Source organism: Hippocampus bargibanti, linkage group LG10 (genome assembly GCF_051943395.1).
Source record: "Hippocampus bargibanti isolate YZ-2025 linkage group LG10, ASM5194339v1, whole genome shotgun sequence".
Lineage (NCBI taxonomy): Eukaryota > Metazoa > Chordata > Actinopteri > Syngnathiformes > Syngnathidae > Hippocampus > Hippocampus bargibanti.
Window position 1 is genome coordinate 14,711,930 of NC_142743.1, and position 21,977 is coordinate 14,733,906.

General features: G+C 41.1%; 1 protein-coding gene across 2 annotated transcripts in view; it reads right to left on the bottom strand.

The window, feature by feature from the left end:
* Positions 1 to 21,977, bottom strand: part of abcc6a (ATP binding cassette subfamily C member 6a) — a 29,282-nt gene that overhangs the window by 1,622 nt on the left and 5,683 nt on the right. For both annotated transcript variants that reach the window (XM_089005534.1, XM_089005535.1), the window contains exons 4-30: positions 19,957 to 20,094; positions 18,357 to 18,479; positions 16,855 to 16,916; positions 16,490 to 16,621; positions 13,929 to 14,135; positions 12,602 to 12,779; positions 11,814 to 11,975; positions 11,635 to 11,727; positions 11,012 to 11,215; positions 9,992 to 10,138; positions 9,370 to 9,457; positions 8,827 to 8,896; positions 8,611 to 8,737; positions 8,335 to 8,511; positions 8,107 to 8,274; positions 7,738 to 7,921; positions 5,634 to 5,718; positions 5,403 to 5,520; positions 5,123 to 5,330; positions 4,675 to 4,985; positions 4,308 to 4,507; positions 2,883 to 3,009; positions 2,516 to 2,617; positions 2,262 to 2,408; positions 2,020 to 2,178; positions 1,709 to 1,875; positions 1,445 to 1,639 (exon numbers count right to left, since the gene is read on the bottom strand). In XM_089005534.1, coding sequence (XP_088861660.1) covers positions 1,445 to 1,639; positions 1,709 to 1,875; positions 2,020 to 2,178; positions 2,262 to 2,408; positions 2,516 to 2,617; positions 2,883 to 3,009; positions 4,308 to 4,507; positions 4,675 to 4,985; positions 5,123 to 5,330; positions 5,403 to 5,520; positions 5,634 to 5,718; positions 7,738 to 7,921; positions 8,107 to 8,274; positions 8,335 to 8,511; positions 8,611 to 8,737; positions 8,827 to 8,896; positions 9,370 to 9,457; positions 9,992 to 10,138; positions 11,012 to 11,215; positions 11,635 to 11,727; positions 11,814 to 11,975; positions 12,602 to 12,779; positions 13,929 to 14,135; positions 16,490 to 16,621; positions 16,855 to 16,916; positions 18,357 to 18,479; positions 19,957 to 20,094 — 4,079 coding nt within the window. The remainder of the gene's footprint in view (positions 1 to 1,444; positions 1,640 to 1,708; positions 1,876 to 2,019; positions 2,179 to 2,261; positions 2,409 to 2,515; positions 2,618 to 2,882; positions 3,010 to 4,307; positions 4,508 to 4,674; positions 4,986 to 5,122; positions 5,331 to 5,402; positions 5,521 to 5,633; positions 5,719 to 7,737; positions 7,922 to 8,106; positions 8,275 to 8,334; positions 8,512 to 8,610; positions 8,738 to 8,826; positions 8,897 to 9,369; positions 9,458 to 9,991; positions 10,139 to 11,011; positions 11,216 to 11,634; positions 11,728 to 11,813; positions 11,976 to 12,601; positions 12,780 to 13,928; positions 14,136 to 16,489; positions 16,622 to 16,854; positions 16,917 to 18,356; positions 18,480 to 19,956; positions 20,095 to 21,977) is intronic.

Here is a 21,977-nt window from a genome sequence, read left to right on the forward strand (position 1 = left end):
AGAGAGCATAGAGCGGAACAAACAATGATAATTGATGCTATTTGCTGCTTTAACTGAATTACTTTTTCACTTTTGGGGTGCAAGGAATAGAAATGACCTCCCCCCCATAGCTTCCCCATGACCCTGCGCTGTATTTTCATTACATTTTTAAAAACGTTAAGTTATGTAATTGAAATCGCTTTGTTCTGCTTTTGAAATCCGTTCCAGTTACCCAACAGTTTAAACTACTTAATCAAACTTACTAAATCATGTAATGCAATTTTAAAAAATATGATTTTTTTTCTCACCAAATAACTATGGATAACTTGTTTTTTTAGTCTCCATTTATAGTGTATTTTTTCTCAAGGATTATTATTGAACAAGTGAATCACCCAAACACTGAAATTGATCTTTAGTATAGTTTACCATTTAACCAGTTTCCTATTGCTATACAGCACAGTATCTTTATTGTAGTTTGAACACTTCCAAAACTCTCTTTAAATGAATATTTTTCTCATTAATATTCCTAGTTAGCTCATCTAAACTCATAAACGTACTGCCATGAACTTTTGTTTCATGATGTTGCATGCTAAAATGCTAACTGCTTAAAGGACAACCGACACCATTTTTTTGTTTCCTAACTGGCATCAGAAAAAAACGTTTTATAGCATCTAAATTACCCAAAACACGCAGGCTGATATTTTTAATCAAATGCAAAACACCAATAAAAATGACTTAAAGTGTGCTAAAACTGCAACAAATTGAGCTGCGAATTGGGGGTTTTCAGAAAGTCCCGCCCCCACTTCGTGACATCACGCCAAGATGTCTTGCCTTGCTCGAGAATCAAAACAATGGCTTCAGATTCTGAGAAGATGCTTTCTTGTTACTCATCCATTTATGAATATGATTCAAATAGTTCTGAAGAGGAAAACATACATGTTTGCAATCGATCAAAGGAGTCCTCCCATATCAATTCGAGCCGTCAATGACAGCAATGTAGCGTCCCAGACAAAGGCAGAAAATGGCACCCAAGCTCCGTTGGAAATGGGCTGATTTGTCTGCTTGTGTCAGCGAATATCAAATAGTTGTCTTGGTGCAACACACAACGATTCACCATCGCGCTATTTATGTGTTTTCCTTCTAATTTTGCCATCAACACGGATCAACACGAAGTTTTCAGACCAAACAAAGTACCGCAAAATGTATTGTGTGTTGCTTTCTCGGTCAGGAGCGTTTCAAATGTGACGTCACGTGGGGATCGTCATCAACTCGAACACAAGACTTCCTGAATATTCAGCGCGAGTCTTAAAACGTAAAATATAGCTATATGGAATCTTTGTAAAATATGCTCAGCAAAAGTCATTTGAGGTGATTTTACAAATTATGGGCACAACTTGTCCTGAGGCGTCGGTTGTCCTATAAGTGAAGATGGAAAAAGGATGTTGAAAAGCGATTGATAGGATACCTTGTGTAATCCATGATAGTGTTAAGGCGATGAGCGATGGTGAGGACAGTGCAGTCTTCAAACTGGGTGCGAATTGTGGATTGGATCAGAGTGTCGGTTTCCAGGTCCACAGCAGCTGTTGCCTCATCCAAAACCAAGATTTTGGTTTTCCTCAGTAAGGCTCTTGCAAGGCAGACTAGTTGGCGCTGACCCAAGCTACATAGATAATAACAATTTGGGGATGGTAAGAACCCAAATTAACTGGGTTGTAACATTCACGCGTACCTGAGGTTTTCTCCTCCTTCTGAGCATTCATGGTTGAGTTTATCAGGCAGGTTGGACACAAAGTTCTTGAGGTGAGCAAGCTCTAATGAACTCCAGACTTCTTCATCAGTATAGGTGTCAAACGGATCGAGGTTCATCCGGAGGGAGCCCGAGAACAGCACAGGGTCCTAAAAAAAGACCCACAGATAATTTTGGTCATAGATCAAATCAACGTGTTATTATTCCTTTTATATACTATCACCATGTTTGAAGTAATATCAATGGTTTATGAGCGGGAAACCAGATCTCAGTTTTTATTGTTCATAATTTACCTGGGGAATGATAGTTATGCGTGACCGAAGATCATGGAGTCCAATGTTGGCTATGTCGACTCCATCAATAAAGATCTTTCCCTTTGCGGCTTCTAAGATTCTAAAGATTCCCAGGGCAAGTGACGACTTCCCAGCTCCCGTCCTTCCCACAATGCCCACCTGGAACATTGGAGAGGTTGAATGTCTCACACAGTTCCATATACGCTCATTAGGTAAGGATTACATGATTTAAAATGACTCGCCTTTTCTTTTTCATGAATCTGCAGGGTAATGCCTTTCAAAGCCAACTCCAGGCCTTTGCGGTACTGCAACCCATAATCCTGGAACTCTATTGTGCCTGTCTGGGGCCAAGACAGAGGCAACAAACTGTTTTCTATACTCCAGCTGGCCTGAATGATGTGAAGAGAATGAAATCAGTCACTGTGTATGGTACATAAATAAAACATAAACAAAACCCATTTTGTGGGTCAAGTGAATGTATGGTGGAAACGCTGACCTCTTTTGCAGTGTCGGCATACTCATTTACTCTTTCCACAGAAACTATGTTATTTTCCACATCAGTCCACGATCTGACAATCCAACTCAGGATTGCAGTCACCTGCAGAACGCAGCATAATAAAAACAGTTTATTCTCATTTCAACTAACAAGCATTCACTGATTCTGAAATTGAACAAATTCATACATAACACAACGTTCCAGAACATGTTGTGGAGGTCTGTGCTCTACTGACATAGCAGCCTTTCAGCTATGAGGTCATTACGTTTTTGCGTAAACAAAACAGCCAAGGCTTTATTTTAACCATGAGCATATGCAGTTTATGAAAATAGTATTAAGACAGTACACCAGAAGCAAAGCCTCTTACCTGGAGGGAATGGGATACAGCCAATCCCACAATGCCGGGACTCAGGGTGTCCCTCCCCATTACAGACAGAATGGCAGCTGCCAATACCACTCCATTACCAACAAACTCCAAATTGACTGCCAGCCATCTGTGGATGAAGCACAAATTTGATCTTCCTTATTTGACATGGGCAATATTATAATTTCGACTTCATAAACATAACCATTACATGTGTTTTCCTGGAGTGAGATCCTGATGAGCGTCAAAGCGTGATGTCACTTTATAAACAACACTAGCGAGCTTACTACGGAAAGTGTACAAAGCCAATCATAAATATATTCTCATTGTTAATTTTATGATTTTATTTATTGAACAGCAGCAGGATCAGAACTCCACATTCAAAACCAAAATGAAAAGTCGAAAACAATGTGATAGAGAATAGACAGAATCGAAGTGATCATATTTAAAAGTTTCAAGGTTAATTAGTCGCCAAACACAAAGCCCACAATGGAAGCACAGAGAAACCTGGGGTCAATCTGAGGTAAACAGACACAGCCTGTTATCCTGTCATATTCATGTCGGAGATCTGACAGGTATGACTTATGCTCTAGAGCAGTGGTCCTCAACCTTTTTTTGCGCCACGGACCAGTTTAATGTCAGATAATATTTTCACGGACCGGCGGATAAATACAACAAAATAAAATGATACCTACGTGACTTAGACAAGCGTTTTAACATGCGTCACGAGTGAGTCAAAGACGCATGTAATCTGGTAATTTTTCATTTTTCAAAATAAAACATAGTTCGCACTCAGATAATAAATAAAATGTAAATTATGTAAATTATTTATTCTTTCTGCGCGGCCCAGTACCAAATGACCCACGGACTGGTGCCGGTCCGCGGCCCGGGGCTTTGGGACTTCTGCTCTACAGCACTGGTGTGAAAGTCATTGCCCGGGGGCTAAATCCGGCCTGCTACATCATTTTATTCGCCCCGGGGAAGCAAATAAAGCCAAGTCCGAAGCAAAATTTCAAACTGTCCCATGTAAACTACAATAAAAGTTATTATTCTTGACTATTCTTGTCTAGAATATCTTGTTTTTGTTGTCTTTTTATCCTTTCACCCCCCCATCCCCATCCCCTTTCAAATTGCTGCTGTGGACTGCAAATTTCCCCATTGTGGGACGATTAAAGGCTTTCTGATTCTGATTCAGATTTGAAAATTGGTCATTTGTTGTGTGCTCTGTATGTAATATGTAGGGGAGATTAAAGATTCCAATGGCTTCCCCAAATTCAAAACGGCCCTTGAGAGGAAACTGTAACGACAATGTGGCCTGTGGCAAAAGATGAGTTTGACAGCCCTGGTCTGAAACATGTGGTGGTCATTGTACTTCCTCAATCATTTTAAAAAGAGATATAGCACATTATATTCGGGACTGATACTGACCGGGTGGCGACAAATCGGGGGAAGTAGGAGGTCTGGTTGAAATCTACCCTGTCATTGGCCTGCAGTATGAACCGAGACTGATCACCAAATGCTCGGATGACGCTGGCACCCTGGACCGTCTCATTGAAGTGGGTGTAGATGGGGGAGCGACTCACAGCTTCGAGCCTCCGCAGCTGACAGGATGTGGCAACATAGAAGCTCTGCAGTACAAAAATTAAACATCTGAATAATAGTATCGAGAAAAGGCGCTTGGGGGTTACACAGAATTCACTTCTCCAATCAACTTTTCTATAACACGGTAAAATTGTTAATCGTGTGAAAAGTCAAAATCCTGAGTTGGGAGTTGTAATTTGGAATGGGAGGTTACCTGCACAAAGGCGTAGAGAAATGCGAGAGGCAGGATGATCACAGCGGCAAAAGGTGTAGCCATGAGCACAATGATGCACACCTCCATGAGTTTAAAGACATAGCTCAGCATCATCTTCAGGCCCTCGGGTACCATGCAGTCAATGGCGTCAATTTCTTTGGCAAAGCGGTTGAGCAAGTTTCCGCTCGGGGTGCATTCAAAGAAAGACATAGGTGAATGCAACACATTGACGAGTAGGTCCATGTGCAGGTGGCGGGAGGCTATGATGCCACAGATGGAGATAGCAACAGTGGTACCAAAGACTGCGATGCCTGACGAGACAACAACAAAACAAAAAGATGCTTGGTTATGTTTACCACAAAACATTGCTGACACAGTACAAAACAATTAAATAAAAATGGTAATATCATGATTTTTAAAAATCTTCATTCAAATTATGGCACATTACCTTGAGCAAAGCCTAGTGCTCCAAAGACAGACAATTTCAGGTCGGCATCAATCTGGGTACCGTTAACTATTGGGTCATCAGCCCACATGCTTAGCCAATAGTTGTAAGCCAGCGAGGCTCCCTGCTGAAATGCGTACAGGAAGACAATTGGAATGATGATGGCCAGGCCTATGGTCTTAAAGTACTTTTGGTACATCTCCAGCCTCACCTGTAATGGGGAAAAATCATTAAACCAATATATATTTTTCAATTGAATTTTTGAATAATTAATCAGTCTTACTCGTCCAGTGTGGGCCTTATCAGCCTCAGTGAGCTTCCCAAGCTCCTCAGGAACCTGTTCCTGCTCTGTTTCAGACACAGGCTCCATATTCTGCAAGTTTGTATTTGTTGTGTCACCCCTGGGCCAAAAAAGGAGAGAAGTCAGTTTCATTGAATTTAATCAGAGCCTTACTTTGATTGTGTCAATGCAAGGTCACAGTTCTGTAGTTTTAGAGTACTCAGACTTTCTTACCCAATAAGCTGCTCCTGAGATAAGTCTCTGGAGAATGGCATGAAATCAACCATGCTCAGCCGAGCATTGGATCTTCTTGAGCCAGCTACGAGAAAGTCATGTTTTTGCATTATTATAGGTTCCAACACAGGTGTCAAACTCAAAGCCCCAGGGGCAGATATGGCCCATCACATTATTTTAAGTGGCCCGCTGAAGTAAATCAAAGATGACAAATTCCATGATACTTGATAAAATATGTCCCAAAAATTTTCAGTTTAATAAAGCAGCTCCATATTGTAACAATTTTCTTGTTACCAAACACTTCATTACAGTTACTTAAGCAATAGTTGAATGTAACATTATTCTTGACATATTTATATTGTTTCAGTGAGCACAGTCTGCCCAGGGAAACAAAAATTAGTTTGACACCCGTGGGTGACAGAATTTGTGTTATTTGCTGATCAGCCACAATGTCAAGACCGGTTGAACATTCTAATGGGACTCAAAAACTATATTTCAAAAACACCTTCACAAAAATTATTATGCTCAGTTTTGATCACAATAAAATGTTTCATTTTTGTGGGTATGGTTTACACCTGTCGAACTGCACCTCATTATACTGAGAGCCTGGCTGGTGAGGCACTGACGTCATCACATTCAGATTTACAAACATATGAACTCTACAGAGTGACTGATTCAACATTTGATTGGCAACAGTTAACGTGTTTTGTTTAAAATGTAATGTCAGCATTCTTTATATAAACTGTAGCATAGAAAAAAAAACGTTATCATCGTGTTACCTTTACTTATAAATGAAGTCCATGCGCCGCTCTTTCTGAAGAAAGGCATCTACACTTTCTTTTTAGAAGCCTTCCTTATCTTTCTTCAGTTTTAAGTCTCTTTATTTCTTTAAATTTAGATATGTAATCATCCATTCTGAAAATAAAGCCAAGCAACACGAAAAAATGACTGGATGGTTGCACTTAACTTGCTAACTGTTTACTGTCGCTTGCTGTCACTAATTCTATTATTCAGCAGCCGAGGAGGCGCCCCCTGTCATGAGGCAGGAGAACTGTGTGCCTCACCTATGCACACAGTTTTGATGAAAATAAAATAAAAAAAAATAAACACTTTATTACAGTGTTTATAATGTAATGTGACTACATTATATACACCAGCTAAACTGTAGACCTTTAGTTCATACATTAAAAGTGTTTGAACACTTTAATAGCGATATGCAGAGGGACAGCAATGCGGTCTCACTGCAGAGCAAGCCAGCACAGTGAGCATAGTCATTGCGCAATCCATGGTGAGGCTCAGTCGGCTGCTGCCTCACCGCTCGTCTCTACTTAGTATTTGAACGGTGAATGTGAAAATTCAGCGATTTTGAAAAAAATCAAAAAATGGTGAAGTAAAATGGAAAAGAACTTTAAAGTACAAATCACTAAATAAATATTACTTTAATTTATTTTTCCAGTTGATATTTCCATGATGACAGGTGAGGCACGGCCATGTCATGATCTGGTTGGCGACCAACGGGGGGCGCTGTCGGCCCCACCTGCACCTGCACAGGTGCTGGTCGTCCCGATCAGATTGGCGACCAACGGGTAGCGACGTCAGCCTTGCCTGCAGCCTCGCAGGTGCTGGTCGTTTTAATCACTGACACTTAAAAGGACACCCGGCACGACCATCCGATGTCGGTTCATTGTTTGCTGCTTAGATTTTGCATGCCTTGTCTGCAATCGCATGCATTGTATGCTGTGCATGTGTTTGTTTAACCTTGGCGGACTTTTACACTTGGTTTTCTTTTGATACTTTGTATTTTTACTGTTCAGTTGATTTTGATGTTTTACATTTTGTTCCTGCTGACCTTTATTTTAATACAATTTGTCAAACAACTTCCTGCTCCCTCCTGCCTGTTTTTTGGGATCTGCACCCGTCATCACCACCTTGCAAACCGTGACATCACCTGCCTCCCCTGACTGCACGTCACTGCTGGGAGCTGATTTATTAACTCCCTCTTGAAAAGCGGTAAAATGTTCAAGCCAAACAGCACATGAATTGTTTTTTTAGACTTTACAGAAAGACACATTTCAAACATTTGGAAGATGGCTAGACTCCTCACCTCTTTGTATGGCGCTTTCTTTGCGGTCGGTGCTAGCAAAAGTGTGGATGAAATCTGCAAAGGCGCCGCGGCGGCTGAGGAGTTCTTGGTAAGAACCGCTCTCTGTGATTTCTCCGTTTATGAGGACAAGGATGAGGTCAGCTTGTGGCAAGAAGCTCGTCCCATGGGTGACCAGGATACGGGTCTGGAGAGTCACACAAGTGAGAGAATTCGGATGAATCCAACAGTGTATTGTGGCTGCCTGAAGACCAAATGCTGCCAACGTGGCGGTTTTTGTTTTGTTAAGACAACAATAAAGGCCACATTCTTGTTCGTGTTTGAGGTGTAGTGACACCACAATCTCTTGATGGAAACTCAGTTGCACTCTACCTTGTCTCTAAGCACTCCTTTGGGTCCAATGACTTTGTCAAAGATGTGTTGACCAACGTGTGCGTCAACAGCAGAAAGTGGGTCATCCAGTAGATACACATCTGCCTTCCGATAGACAGCTCTGGCCAAGCTCACTCTTTGTTTCTGTCCGCCCGAGAGGTTTAGCCCCTGTAAGAAGACTGTGAGGGAACGCTCATCAAAATTAATAGTACCATAAATCATCTTTACCTTCTCTCCAATTTCTGTTGCATCTCCAGCAGGTAGGATGTTAAGGTCAGGCAGCAGGGCGCAGGCCTCCAGCACACGGTGGTACCACGTCTTCAGCTTTTCACGGCCGAAAATGATATTGTCTTGGACTGTGGCATTTTGTATCCAGGCCTGCTGGGGCACATATGCTGTCGAACCCTTCAAAGAGACAAATCAGAAAGAGGCTCAAGGCATTGACATGTTTACAGATCCAAACACACCGAGGGCTTGACTGCAGAGAATAATACTGCTTCATACCTTAACAGTGACACGGCCACTTCTCTTCTCTGTTTCTCCCAGCATGGCAGACAATAAAGATGACTTTCCGCTGCCCACATGTCCAACCACAGCCACAAGCGAACCTCGCGGCACTTGGATGGAGATTCTGTAAATCGCAACAACAAATGTCCTGTTTGTCATTTCTGAGCCTTTTATGTTTTTTTTCTTCAAATGAGCCACATTGATTACTCTTACTTTTTCAGACATGGTGGGCCCTCCGCAGACCAGCTAAAAGTTCCATTTTCAATCAGCACATCTTCCCCATCTAAACAGAAGCAGATAAAATGTGCTATGAAATGCTGAATACCTGTCAAGATCTTTAATCTGAAGTTCCAAATAAAGGTTTAACAGAAATATCCCTTGAAGACGTTCATCAGGCTCTCTCATACTGTAATTATATGTAGAATTACAGACTGCCTGAGCGAGCGCTGAAAGATGCGAGACAGAAAAGTCAAGCATGTCTGTCTAATTTGTCTCACCATAAATCAAAAGTTGAAAATCTTGTGCTGATTTATGTTCAACCACTAAATGGGAGCATCCTGTTATTACTTTGTCTGTCTGTCATCCTGGGGGCCCAGGAGGTGACAGTGCTCATCATTTATGTCAAACTGTTGTGCTCAACATAACACAAACAACTAAATCTTGGGGTATGACTACATTTATTATGACCATTTTTTATAAGGAAAATAGCAGCTCATTCATCCAATGTAATCATACAAGCGTAGGTGGGGTTCTTACCAGAACTCAATGAGGTCTTTAAGACATTGTCTTCTTTGAGTTCCTCTGAGCACAGATATTTTCCCAGACGTTTTAGTGAAACTACAGCCTGGAACGGAGAAAGTACTTTATCCTTTGACATACCACAACATCATGATGTCTTGTAAAATCCTATGAGATCTAATAGAGCTGTTTCAATGTTTTCAATGGCTGTGCCAGAGATGTTTTAGTATAGACAGAGATGTTCACAAAATCTAGGGGTGCTTCAGCACCTTTGCCTTACCAAAAGGTGGTGTCAATTTTCTATGAGGTTATATCATCAAAAATGTGTATCGCAGACAAATTGAAATCATGGATAAGGTTGTCATACAATGACCAAGATGAGATTTGATCATTGTAGTCAGACTGTTGTCTGCCAATGTATTTGTTGATAAAATCATTCAACATGCTGAGATGTTAAGAAGTACCATTTGATGACTTATATGTAGTCACATGTTTAATTCATCCTGACATATCAAAGAGGATGCAGCCATAATTTAAACAAAGCATATTGTTAAATTAATAACTCAGTAGTTTATTAATGAAAGCATTGGGAGGCTATGCACAATTATCTTGACAATAATATTTTTGAGTGTATGCTTACCTGCATGGTTGTGCTTATTGCAAATGGTAGCTGGCTTAGTGGGGTCTTCAGAATGTTGATAAGTGCCATTGAAACAAACACTTTCTGCGCATCCAGGATGTTTTTATCATCAAGCATTACGTAAACTCCAAACATCGCAAAAGCAATCTGGAGGACGGCAACACATTAGATTTCAAAAATGTAGTTGTGGTAATTTAGATTCATTGTGAGCACCAAATGAAACCACTAACCAAATGTCCATCGGAGATACAAAAGTAATGTACAGTAACAGAAATACGCAAACAACATACATTTGTAGATATGTGTGAAAAATAAAACGGAACATAATGGGACCAGTAGGTTTGGTCAAAAATCTATGCTGTGGATAGTTCATTCATTTACACAGGTGGGCATTCCGTCAGTATTTCAGGCAGAACCACGTGAGCTCAATCCTTCCGTTGACTGCGACAGCCAATTGACGACGAAGATCTCAGTCACTCAGACGCCGCACAAGGCCACACGCAGCCAAATAAAGAAAAACTTGAAACGTGCTTGAACAGTGTGGTGATTGGGAAAATAAAAACAATACAGCGCATATTTCATGGCGGTCTGTGGGACTGTAAAGGATACAATTTTGTTTCTTTTTATTTTTTTCTGTATTTGGCTGACTTTCAGGATTACAGCACCGAAACTAAAAAGTTTTTTTACAGCCATTGTTTTAAAGCAATCAGCAGCTATTGCTGTTTCCAGCCGTACTCTGAATGAATTGGGATCGGACACTCCTTTTTTCAGGCACTCTGAATAAGTGAACGACATTCATTTATTAATTTATGGGCATTGGAGGTGTGCATGCGAACTCTGACATTCTTGTTTTTGGTTTTTGTCAAATGAATTTCCCACAAAATTCTGGAACCTATACTCGAGGGCGACTTTTAGAAAACATCAGTGGCTAATGATGGCTTATGTGTTTTTTTTCGGTGCTTTGCTGAAAACAACAAAAACAAAACAAAAAAAACCAGCTGTTTAGTCCGGTGGTCTTACCATGAAAGAAGAGGAATTGAAAGATGCAATCGAGATGGAATAAAGGATCTGGGACTTCTTCAGGGCCTTTAGCTCTTTTTCTCTGTAACCCAAGACCTGCTCCAGGAAGGCCTTCTCCCAGGCATAAAACTTCAGAATCTTTATCCCATTCAAGATCTCGTTCATGAGTTTGATTCGGCCATCCATGAACTTCATTTGAATCTCCTTAAACACAAGAAAAACAAAAAAGAGGTCAGATTGTTTGTGAGCATTGTCTTAAGAGGGCATCACAAGTTTTTGTAAATATAATTAAACTTATCAATAGTGTAATAATTCATGTGAAGTCTCCAATCGAGTGCCAGAAATGTGGTCATAATCTGATGCTGTCTTTTCTAAATTATGACTTTTTGTAGTGCAAACCACATGTTGCAGAGAAATGCTAAGTCGTGTATGACTGCATTTTCCAGTCATTGTTGTCGTCACGGGATAAAGGGTGGCATGACAAAAGACACGACAAAGTGGTCCCAAACCCACATAGCTCATCAGTTACTATCTAAACCAGCTGTGACAATCTGGACCCGGCATGCAACACTATAACTGCTCCGAAAGAAAAAAAAGAACAATGATTCAAATGTCAATTTCACCTGCAGTTTGCTTCTTTTCTTTGCTATCAATCCATTCAGTGGAAAAATGAGGATGACTGTGGCAATTCCTGCCAAAGCTGATGGACCAAGGTGCTGTCAAAAGGAAGGTAAATAATGTTTAGTAGTTGTAAATGTTTCAGTCAGACAAATCAGTCACATGACATTCTACATTCACATACTTGCCACAGGAAGAAAAGACAAAGGGCAATTTCGATAGGAGCCAGCCAGACAGCGTTGAAGTAGACTACAAAGTCCATAAGCTTCTGAGTATCTGCTGAAACCAGATTTACAATTTCTCCAACGGTGCAGGATCTCCTGGCAGCACTATTTATCACCAAAGACTGCATTGACAAAAAAAGAGACATTGTTGGTCAATACACTGTCATACAGGTCCATTTTTAAGACTTCTGCTGATTTAAGGATGTGAATGGTACGCTTTATGGACATGTGTCTTGGTAAAAATAGCTTGTAAATGAACGGGGTTGGACTAGACTAGACACTTGAACGCACATCATATTGAATGCTATGTATCATTTGGACAACACGATGCCAAGTGCAAATGTCTTTTTCAGATAGTATACAGCCCAAGTGTCAAAGTCAAGGCCCGGGGGCCAAATCTGGCCTGCCACATCATTTTATTCTGCCAACGAAAGCAAATCAAACTTTTATGATGCTTAAACCAACATTTCAAATTGTCCCATGTAAACCACAATAACACTCATTATTTTTCACTTCAAATTTGAAAATTAGTTATTCATTAATTTGTTGTGTGGTCTATGTATATGTAATATGTGGAGATGATCAAACATCCTACTGGCTTCCCCAAATTCATTCGAGAAGAAACCATAACTATAATGTGGCTCATGGCAAAAAATGAGTTTGACACCACTGTGACCTTTTCCTTACAGTACTTACACATCTGTCTTCATCCGGTTTAAAGTTGTGGAAAACGATATGGGATGCTCACCTTCCTGTAAACCAGGCCCATAACAGCTGTCTTCACCCTCATTCCCACTGTGAAGCAAGTGTACATGTACTGATGGTTAAAGAGGGACTGGAGGCATGAGAGCAGAAACATGAGAGTGGCGTAGAAGTAGCCCTTCCACAATGGTGCTTCCTCATCTTTCATAAAGCCCAGCAGAAGACTGAAAATGGAGAGAAGAATCCAGGTGGATGACTTGAAAGTGGAATTGGCACATTTTCATGCACAGTTTACACAAATCAAAAAGGAAGAGATACCATTAATTCACTATCAACATGATTCTGATTCAGACCTTCATGTGACTAGTGATTGTCATCCAAATTTGCTTCAATTTAATTCAAACAAAGCGGCTTTGTTTGCGCAACGTTGCTCAGCCTGCAGCCAGCCAGCCCTCACACCATGCCAGCAACCGACTTATTGTGGGCAGTCTGTGTCTATGCCACTCAGAGACCTATGCTGTGTAAGTTACTGAGGCGAAAGGCTGTGGTTTTGAAAGTCTACTTCTTGCTTACAAATCCATGACCCTAATTAACACTTCAAATAATTCCATCTTTATGCCTCAAAAACAACATTCCAGTCCCACCGCTGCAACAGTACGGTCAGAGGGGGACTTGACTGGCTTTCATTGTTGCCAGATTGCGGAGTTTTGTTTAGTTATCTTTGACACAAATAACTATAAAACACAACGATGACATTGGTAACCGGGATAAAATATGGCAATTATTTATATCCGAGTTTAAATTTGAAAGTGATATTTTGGCCTCACTGTATTTTTTAAATCATCACAACAAGGACGTTTCTTTCTATCCAATTGAATCCCATCCAGGCAGTTTCAATCCAACTTGCGGCTCTGAGATTTTGGCAGCTTCTTTGCGCAGCGCATTGAACTCAGTGTCACTGGGTTTGTGGGACGCACACACTGAAATATGTCTCAACAGCACAAACTCAACTGTTTGTATTGCTAAATATAATGACTTACATAACTGCAACGTGCCCCACACCTCATTTTGTTTTTTTTTTACTAAAACTTGCTCCACTATGTCAAACAGTGACTTAAAAGGAGCCTCAATGTAAAAAAAAGCATTAACTTTGTTAGGATAGACTGACATAGGGACACAAATATTGGATCCATAAAGGCATTCATGGATGCATTTGGCGTGGAAGCATGTTGAAGTTTGAGCCTCATCCTCATCAAACTGGGAAACCATGTACAAATTCAGTGTTGTCGCATGTGTATATCCGCATGTTCAAATCCTGTACGCTGATCCACAGTTTATTCTTATGTCAGAGAAACTACTGTGCTTTGTCTTACCTCAACACCTGGGGAATAGCAAACATGAAGGCATCATGGAATATGATACACATGGTTCCAGTAAGGAAGTATGGACCAAATTTGCGTGCCAGAGTTCTGAGCAGAAAGAAGCCAGAGCTCTGTTCTTTGTGAAGCTTCCTGAGGAGCTGAGCTTGGTCAGGCAACCTGCTTCCCAGTGTCACACCTGATGTCAAGGCCTTTTCCTGCCTGTCAAGGAGAAAAGAAAGTGTTAGTTACAAAAATGGCCTGTGTTGCTGGGGGTCAGTATTATTATGTGTTGTACATAAAATGGGCTCCATTTATTTATGGTACAGGATGAATGCAGTCTTAGCACAGCCATACTTTGCCAGACCATTAATTCAAGATTGCCAGACCATTAATTCAAGATGGGTCAAGTTCACAGCTAAATTGAAAATGTGAAAGTCTACTTTATTTGAGAAATGATCTTTAAGCGGTGTCTGAAACTCATGACAAAAAGTTAGCGTACACCAGGGAAAAGTTGCCATAACGTTGCCAGCCCCATTTTCCCACAACTTGAAACACAATAAGAAAACTAATCACAAAAAAAAACATTGTTGCGAAGTATAGTATAGTAGTAAAGGATTTTTTGAAAATTGAGGAAGCACCTACCACATATGCTCCTTTGCTTAATTTATGGTAAATATCCCTTGCTGAAAATTTTGCTCCAGTTTTCGTTCGTCGTCATGGTTCACAATGCAATGTTTGTGTTGCGTTGTCTGCTAAAAGCCACGTGGACTCCTCTTTCTAAGCGCCTTTCAAAACTCTCAAGTGTAGTTTACAGTCACGGTATCGTCCGAAGCACGAAACAGGCTTCTGATTGGCTGCCGTGCCGAGTATGCAAATTGCCGAACGAACGTTCTTTGGCAATTTGCATACTCGGCATGGCAGCCAATCAGAAGCCTGTTTCGCACTTCGGACTATACGTGTGTCATGAGCCAGTTAACAGCGGGGCGGGGCCTCCGTTCCCGCCGCTCGCCAGCTGCTGTCAATTTCCTCCTCATTTACTGTGGACATTTAAACCCGACGCTGGCACTCACCCAGCGTCGGAAGATACTTCGCCTTGTGCCATGCCAGTACGTGGAACTTGTTGCCAGTACATTATTTGCTTCGCCCGAGGAATGATTTTAGCCACGAACGCGTTTGTTGATTGCACCGCGTCGTAGGTTATTTTGCACCCCCGTGTGCCACTTTATTTTTCTTGGTTAGTGTGGTTGGGTGGATTGCCGCCACTCACCCACTAACATTGTCAGTTTGTCATTTTGAGTTTTGTTTCACGAGTTTTTACCGGGTCCGCGTATTTTCGGACCCGCGCTTTATGTTAATAAATCCATTGCCGGGACCCACGCCTCTGTCCTGCTTAGCGATCCAACGCCAATACCACACGTTCCTGCTCGCCAGCTACCACTGTCGCCGCCGGAACGTGACACAGTGACTGTAAAGTGTACTTGAAAGTTTTGAAAGGCGCTTAGAAAGAGGAGTCCACATGGCTTGTAGCGCGTTGCTTGTACCTTTTGCTTTATTGAATAAAACAAATGTTTGATTTGAAAAAAATCTTTTTTTTTTTTTCTTGAAAAAGTTGTCGGCCACCCGGGCCAAGAAGTTTTGAAAATTGTACGCCCGACGTAAAAGTTGTACGCCCCGGACCACCGGGCAGACGTTATTTCAAACACTGCTTTCAGTTGCAGTGTTTAAAATGCACTTGTCTTCCAGTGATACACTCACAGAATTAAAGTTCAAAGTGCGTGTATTTTGAACACGCGTGTCAGGGTGCCACAGAGAGACCACACTTTGCAAGCCTACCACCATTTCTTCAGCTAAGGTCCAACCAAAATGCCATGACAAATGACTTCTCATGTTCCCTCAAGTGACAAACCACGTGCATTGGATTTGCTACACATGCTGTAGTCATTCATCCAGTAAATTTGTGATCGGGTGATTTATTTTATCGCTAGCTCATCACACATTTATTGTGACATTATAAGGAACAACTGCTTTCACGAATGCCAGGGGCTAATTACGTCCACCAAACTAAGCTACAGAGAACACACGCTGAGGCCTGTTTGTGTTTTATAACACATTTGTACCTTCAGGTGTACCGTTTTGAAGATGAGGAACGATGAGAGGCGCAAAAGGCTCGCAGAATATAAATCTCAGAGGACTTGACTGCACACAACAAACAAAACGTCTTTCAAAAAGCATTGAGGAATTCCATTCACTAAGTACAGTATGTCTTCTTTGGAAATGTGTCGTGGAACAGTAGCATTGAAACAATTGGAAGTGGGGTTTTATAACATGACTGGAAATTGAAAAATCAAGAATTTCTACACTGTCCCTTTCAGATTCCTGAGAATTGTCTGTTGCTTTAGCCTGCAGACTGGATTTATTTAATCATTGGAATTAGTAAAGTCTTTCAAAGCAAGGAAAAGATTGTGCCATACATGTACTCACATGTAAGCTGTCATTCATGCAATATAAATGTGTTTTTGAATCATACTTATGAAAGCAATTTGGGATATGTTCTTTGCAAGACGTTATCTCACTTTTGAATCTTGGCACATTCCACAGTCCAGTCTTCTTGCAGAACAGAGATAATTTTATGGGACGTGTCTTCCTCTCTCAACGTCCACAGGTCCTCTGCTGCCAGAGGAGTGCGATATCCCTTCACAGCAAGTCTGAGGAACAAGTGTGAAACACACACACACACACACACACACACACACACACACACACACACACACACACACACACACGCATGCACGCACGCACATGCACACATACATGTGCACACACGCACACACGCACACACACACACCCCACACAAAATGCATAAGACCAAATACATGTACAAATGTTGCTGGGTTGAGTCATTTGGGAGCACAAAAAAGGTAGACTTTGAGGACCTTACCCAGTAAACCACCAGAAGAGAATCTTGGACAAAAAAGAAGCATCGTTCACAGGGCAAGGATTCTGCAACACAATGAAGAACCAGAGTGACTTTTCTTTGAATAGCATGTATTTATGAAACAAATAGTATTTCAAGGTAGAGTCTACGAGCTCCTGCAAGTCAGCGTCCCGTAAATAGAGCGCAGTGTTAGCAGACAGTAAAAATGATGTTTGAGGTCAAAAGCGGCAGACATAGCGGAAATGTGTCATCGCAAATGTCCTATACATATGCACTCATCCCCTCCCCACACACAGTAAATTTGCCTGCTCAACCATATGTTTCTCCCCATTCTGCCACCCCCTCACTCGTCTGTTTGCTCTCTTTATACCAACACTCCAGTTTTTCATCCTTCATTTCCCTTACTATGAGTAAGTCGAACCAGAGGTGGAGAAGGAAGCGGAGGAAGAAGACGAGGACACATCAAGGAACGACCAATGGGTGTGTTCATGACGCCAGTCTGTGGCTTCTACACCACACTGCCGGCCAGAGATCTGCTCGGGACTTTTCCAACTGTTTTGATGGTGTATCACCAGGGAAATACTTTGTATTACATCACAACTCTGTTTGATTGATGAGGGTCTCACTTTCAGTGTCCGGAAGGAGGTGGTTTTGTGGGGCAAAATAGCAGGAAGAGCTCTCAGTATGACATTGTGCACTCCTACAATCGTGTAAACTACCAGAAAAAAATATATTATGTTTCATTAATAGCTCAAATGAAAAAAAAGCTTTTGACATGGAAGCTGTGTGCTATGATAAATCAATGCTAATTGATTGCAGATTTTCAGCATCCATTGGACAATGGAAAAGAGTACATGTGTCATGTTAATGGTATGCGTGAGGACAAGGAAAAACATCCACAAGGTTGTTCACACTCTCCTCACGGGAAGCTAAAGCTATAAGGAAAGAGGGAAAAGAGGTGAATCATTGTCATGATCGGGTTGGCGACCAACGGGGGGGGGCGCTGTCGGCACCGCCTGCACATGCACAGGTGCTGGTCGTCCCGATCAGATTGGCCACCAACGGGTAGCGACGTCAGCCTTGCCTGCAGCCTTGCAGGTGCCGGTCGTTTTAATCACTGACACTTAAAAGGACACCCGGCACGACCATCCGGTGTCGGTTCAGCACTGTTTGCTGCATGTTTGTTGCATGCATTGTGTATGCTGTGCATGTGTTTGTTTAACCTTGGCGGACTTTTACTTTTGGTCTTCTTTTGATACTTTGTATTTTTTCTGTTCATATGATTTTGATGTTTTACATCTTGTTCCTGCTGACCTTTATTTTAATACAATTTGTCAAACAACCTCCTGCTCCCTCCTGCCTGCTTCTTGGGATCCGCACCCGCCATCACCACCTCGCAAAACGTGACAATCATACTGTGCTTCCAAACGTTTTGAACCACACAATGCTCAGGTGAGAAAACACGGCAGTATTTTAACAGAAGATGGTTATACTTCGCCCCATACCTTTTCAAAGGTGTTTTTCCCCTGTGGCGGCAGATCGGCAAAGCAGCACAGGAAGAGTTGGACCAGTTGAATGGTGACGTAGGAGAAAAACGCTAAGTATCGCACAGTATCAGAGTCAATGCCCTGTGGAGTAAATAAACACCAACTTTTAGAGACCATGATGGCAACATATGAGTCATTAAGTTTATTTGGTTTAATCTATTACAGGCACGTTTTCCAAGTCTGACATTTTTCTTCAAAGCCACAATGATAATTAATGGTTTTGTGGCTGGAAATGCCCCAGCACAACGAGGATTGCATAACCAAGAGGTTTCAGTCTCATCATTATGTTGTTTTCATTGCTTACTCTCCACCAAACCTAGTTAGCAAATCACACAACATTCTAAGTACCCACAAGTACTCCCTTGGCCCAAGGTTAAATATCTTTCTCAAAGTTGTTAGTTTAACAGTCTAGGTATGTTCACCTAAAACTGACCCAAGATTCTCTATGCTCCATTATGTACCAGCTGTGTGATCACACACGTTCGGTCAAGCAATCATATGACAAATTAAACTTTTAAGTATGATAACTTTGAGTTTATTCTCTATGACATTGTCATTGAGAAGCTGTTTATTCTGGAACAATATAACACTTGGGACCGTGCCCCAGCCACAGCCAGTTTGTTGTGCAACAGTATGTATGCACACAATCCGGAATTATATGGTAAACAGAAAACATTTTTATCTGAACACTCTGGAGCTATGCCCAGAAATGAGATATAATGTGACTAAAGGGATTGTTCCACATATAGAAAAACAAGGTCAAGTTAGTTGGGAATGTGAGTGAGAAAAATGTAGGTCAAGTCAGAATGGCCAAAAACAGATGTGAACCCTGACATTCAACATTTGCAGATAACTCAGACACTTTCTTCTTCTAAATGTGTATAAATATTTTCCAGAAAAAAATGTCACAGCGAAGTCTCCATCACATGTGCAAGGTAAAAAAAAAACTAAACTGAACTTTTTTCCCAAACACGGAAATAATGGTGTGATCTTTTTTAGATTGTCAGATGAGTCGGCGCAAGGTAACTCTGAGCGCCGGAATGCCTGACAAAACTGTGGAAGCGTGTGTTCACATCTAGGAGTGCGTTTAACCCCAGCACTGATAACCTCCTGCTCTAACATTGCAATCTTATGGCTCGCCAGGATTGATCCCAGACCTCTCATTATAACCTGCCTGTGTGGAAATCTCACTCAGAGGGGGAGTAAACAAAATGCATGTGTGTTGGTGTTTTCTCTTTTTTTAGAAATGAAAATGAAACAACCCAATGGATTTGCACACCTAAATATAAATTAGGCCTATTCTACAATGATTGCAGTGTCGAACACTGACTTTGATTTAAAATGGAAGGTGAAATAACACTTTGCTGACATAGCAAGCCATGCTCTTAAACCATGCTCTTGTGTCTCAACAATAGGCAGCAGAACATTTGACTAGATATGACAGCATGATATTTGTCAATAAAGGTTCACCAGGGACACGCTGGACCAATATTTTTTCATTTAACTAAATACAAACAAACAAAATTATTTAAATAAATACATAACAATAACAACGCACCTCATCTATGGCCAGCTGGATCTTTGCTCTGAGTGGCACCAGGGAACACACAACAGCCAAGACCCAGAAAAGGAAGAGGAATACAGAAGACCGACAACCTCGTATTCTTTCCAACTGGATGATGCATAAAGCCAGGATCTGAAAGGAAAGAAAGAGAGAGTGCGAGAGAAGAAAATTATTTACGCATTTATAGGATGGCTTTCTGCCATTCCTAGCAAAGATAATGGCAATGTGATTCTAATTCTTGGAATCCTATTGTAGTTTCTATCAATTAAAACAAACAGAAATCCAAATTTCATTAAACTATTGCCGACTGTTGTATTTGACAATATGACGTGTTCATCAAAAATGCCAAACCCAGTTCCAGAAAGAAGAAAACTTGCCGCAGTTGTCATGTGCTTTTAATTGACTGGCAAATAAACAAGCTTCCCCACTGGGCTTTTACTTTTTGGACCTGGATTTGACACCTCTGACTTTATGAGACTAGAGATTAGGCATTATGCTTCACTGTTTCAGGAGAAGAAAACAAAGCGTTATCTGCCAATGTCACTAAAAACAGTGCTGAAAATTTGATGTGACCAGTTCTGGCTCATCCATACTTTAGAATAGCTAAATAAATCAAATGAATGTGAGCTGTTACACCTACTATATGCAGAGATAAACACACTTGGCATATACAGTCTATTGTTTCCTCCAAAATAAGAGTCAGTGTTGGGTCACGGATGTCCTCAATGGAGTCATGACTTGGGCGTTGAGCGTCTATACAATGCAAGTGGTTGGCCAAATGAGACGACACACCATCGGGCCAGCTCACCAAGTGGGTAAGATGTAAATTTAGGTATTCAAAAGAGTACCACATTGGTTAGTCCGGGATGAACCGCAGCACTGCCTATTAAAGACTAGTGGTAATAGGACTTTCCCCATCAACAACTTGATATGGGGATATTTCTGTGTGCACTCACTGGTGTAAACAACATCGCTGGCTTCTCATTCGGTGGTCTAACATTGATGGTTTGGTCTTTGGCTGTTATTTTCCATTGCAAATTTGTTGTTTGCGTGGTTGTGAGTGGTGCTCAGTGGCCATGGAGAAGACAACATGCTTTGCCTTTCTTTTGCACCAAAGTATAATCGCCCGTATAAAACTAATTTCTGACAAAATACCGTGTTACAATATTGGATAAAAATCTAACTCAACTCTCAATTTAACTCATGCATTTATAGAGCACTTTCAAACAGCCGTCGCTGCATACAAAGTGCTGGACATGGAGCAACAATCATATACAGTAAAGTCTCGTTATATCGATATCGGATATATCGATAGTCCCGGTTATATCGATACTATTTTTATGCACGCAAGGAGAAAATTACATGCAAACAGGGTCGGATATATCGATAGTCCCGGTTATATCGATATTTCTTCGGACTCCCTTGAATATCGATATAACGAGACTTTACTGTATTCAACAATAACACAGCAGCAGCATCAGATTGTTCGCCGCATTGTGATGTATCCATCGATCTTAGTCATGCCAAGGTCCTGTACACAATGGTCATACTGTGATTTTGCAGCCTTAAAGCCTTGTGCATTTTTCGTGAGTGAGACGATATACTATATACTGTAGTGTGACCTCACTATCACACATGAAATGAACTATGCTTTCACATACATTATTCTCATAATAAAACAGGAATTGATGTAAGGATAAGTCTACGCTGCATGCTGATGATTGATGGTCAAATATAAGCACATTTACAGGGGAGTGCAATATTTACATTGACTGCTACACTATAAATCTGTCCTTACCTATTTTTCTTTTCACCTCGGTGTCTTGCCAATGAATGATACATTCTATATTCTTTCATGTGTTTGCACGTTAACGTGTCAACCACATTCCCAGAAATTTCCTGTCGCACTTGGCAACAGAGGACAGGAGGAATGTCTGATGAGTGGTTTGAGGTTGAATCAATTGTTTTAACTCACTCACACTGACAAGAGACCTGCCTTGACTCACAATATCATC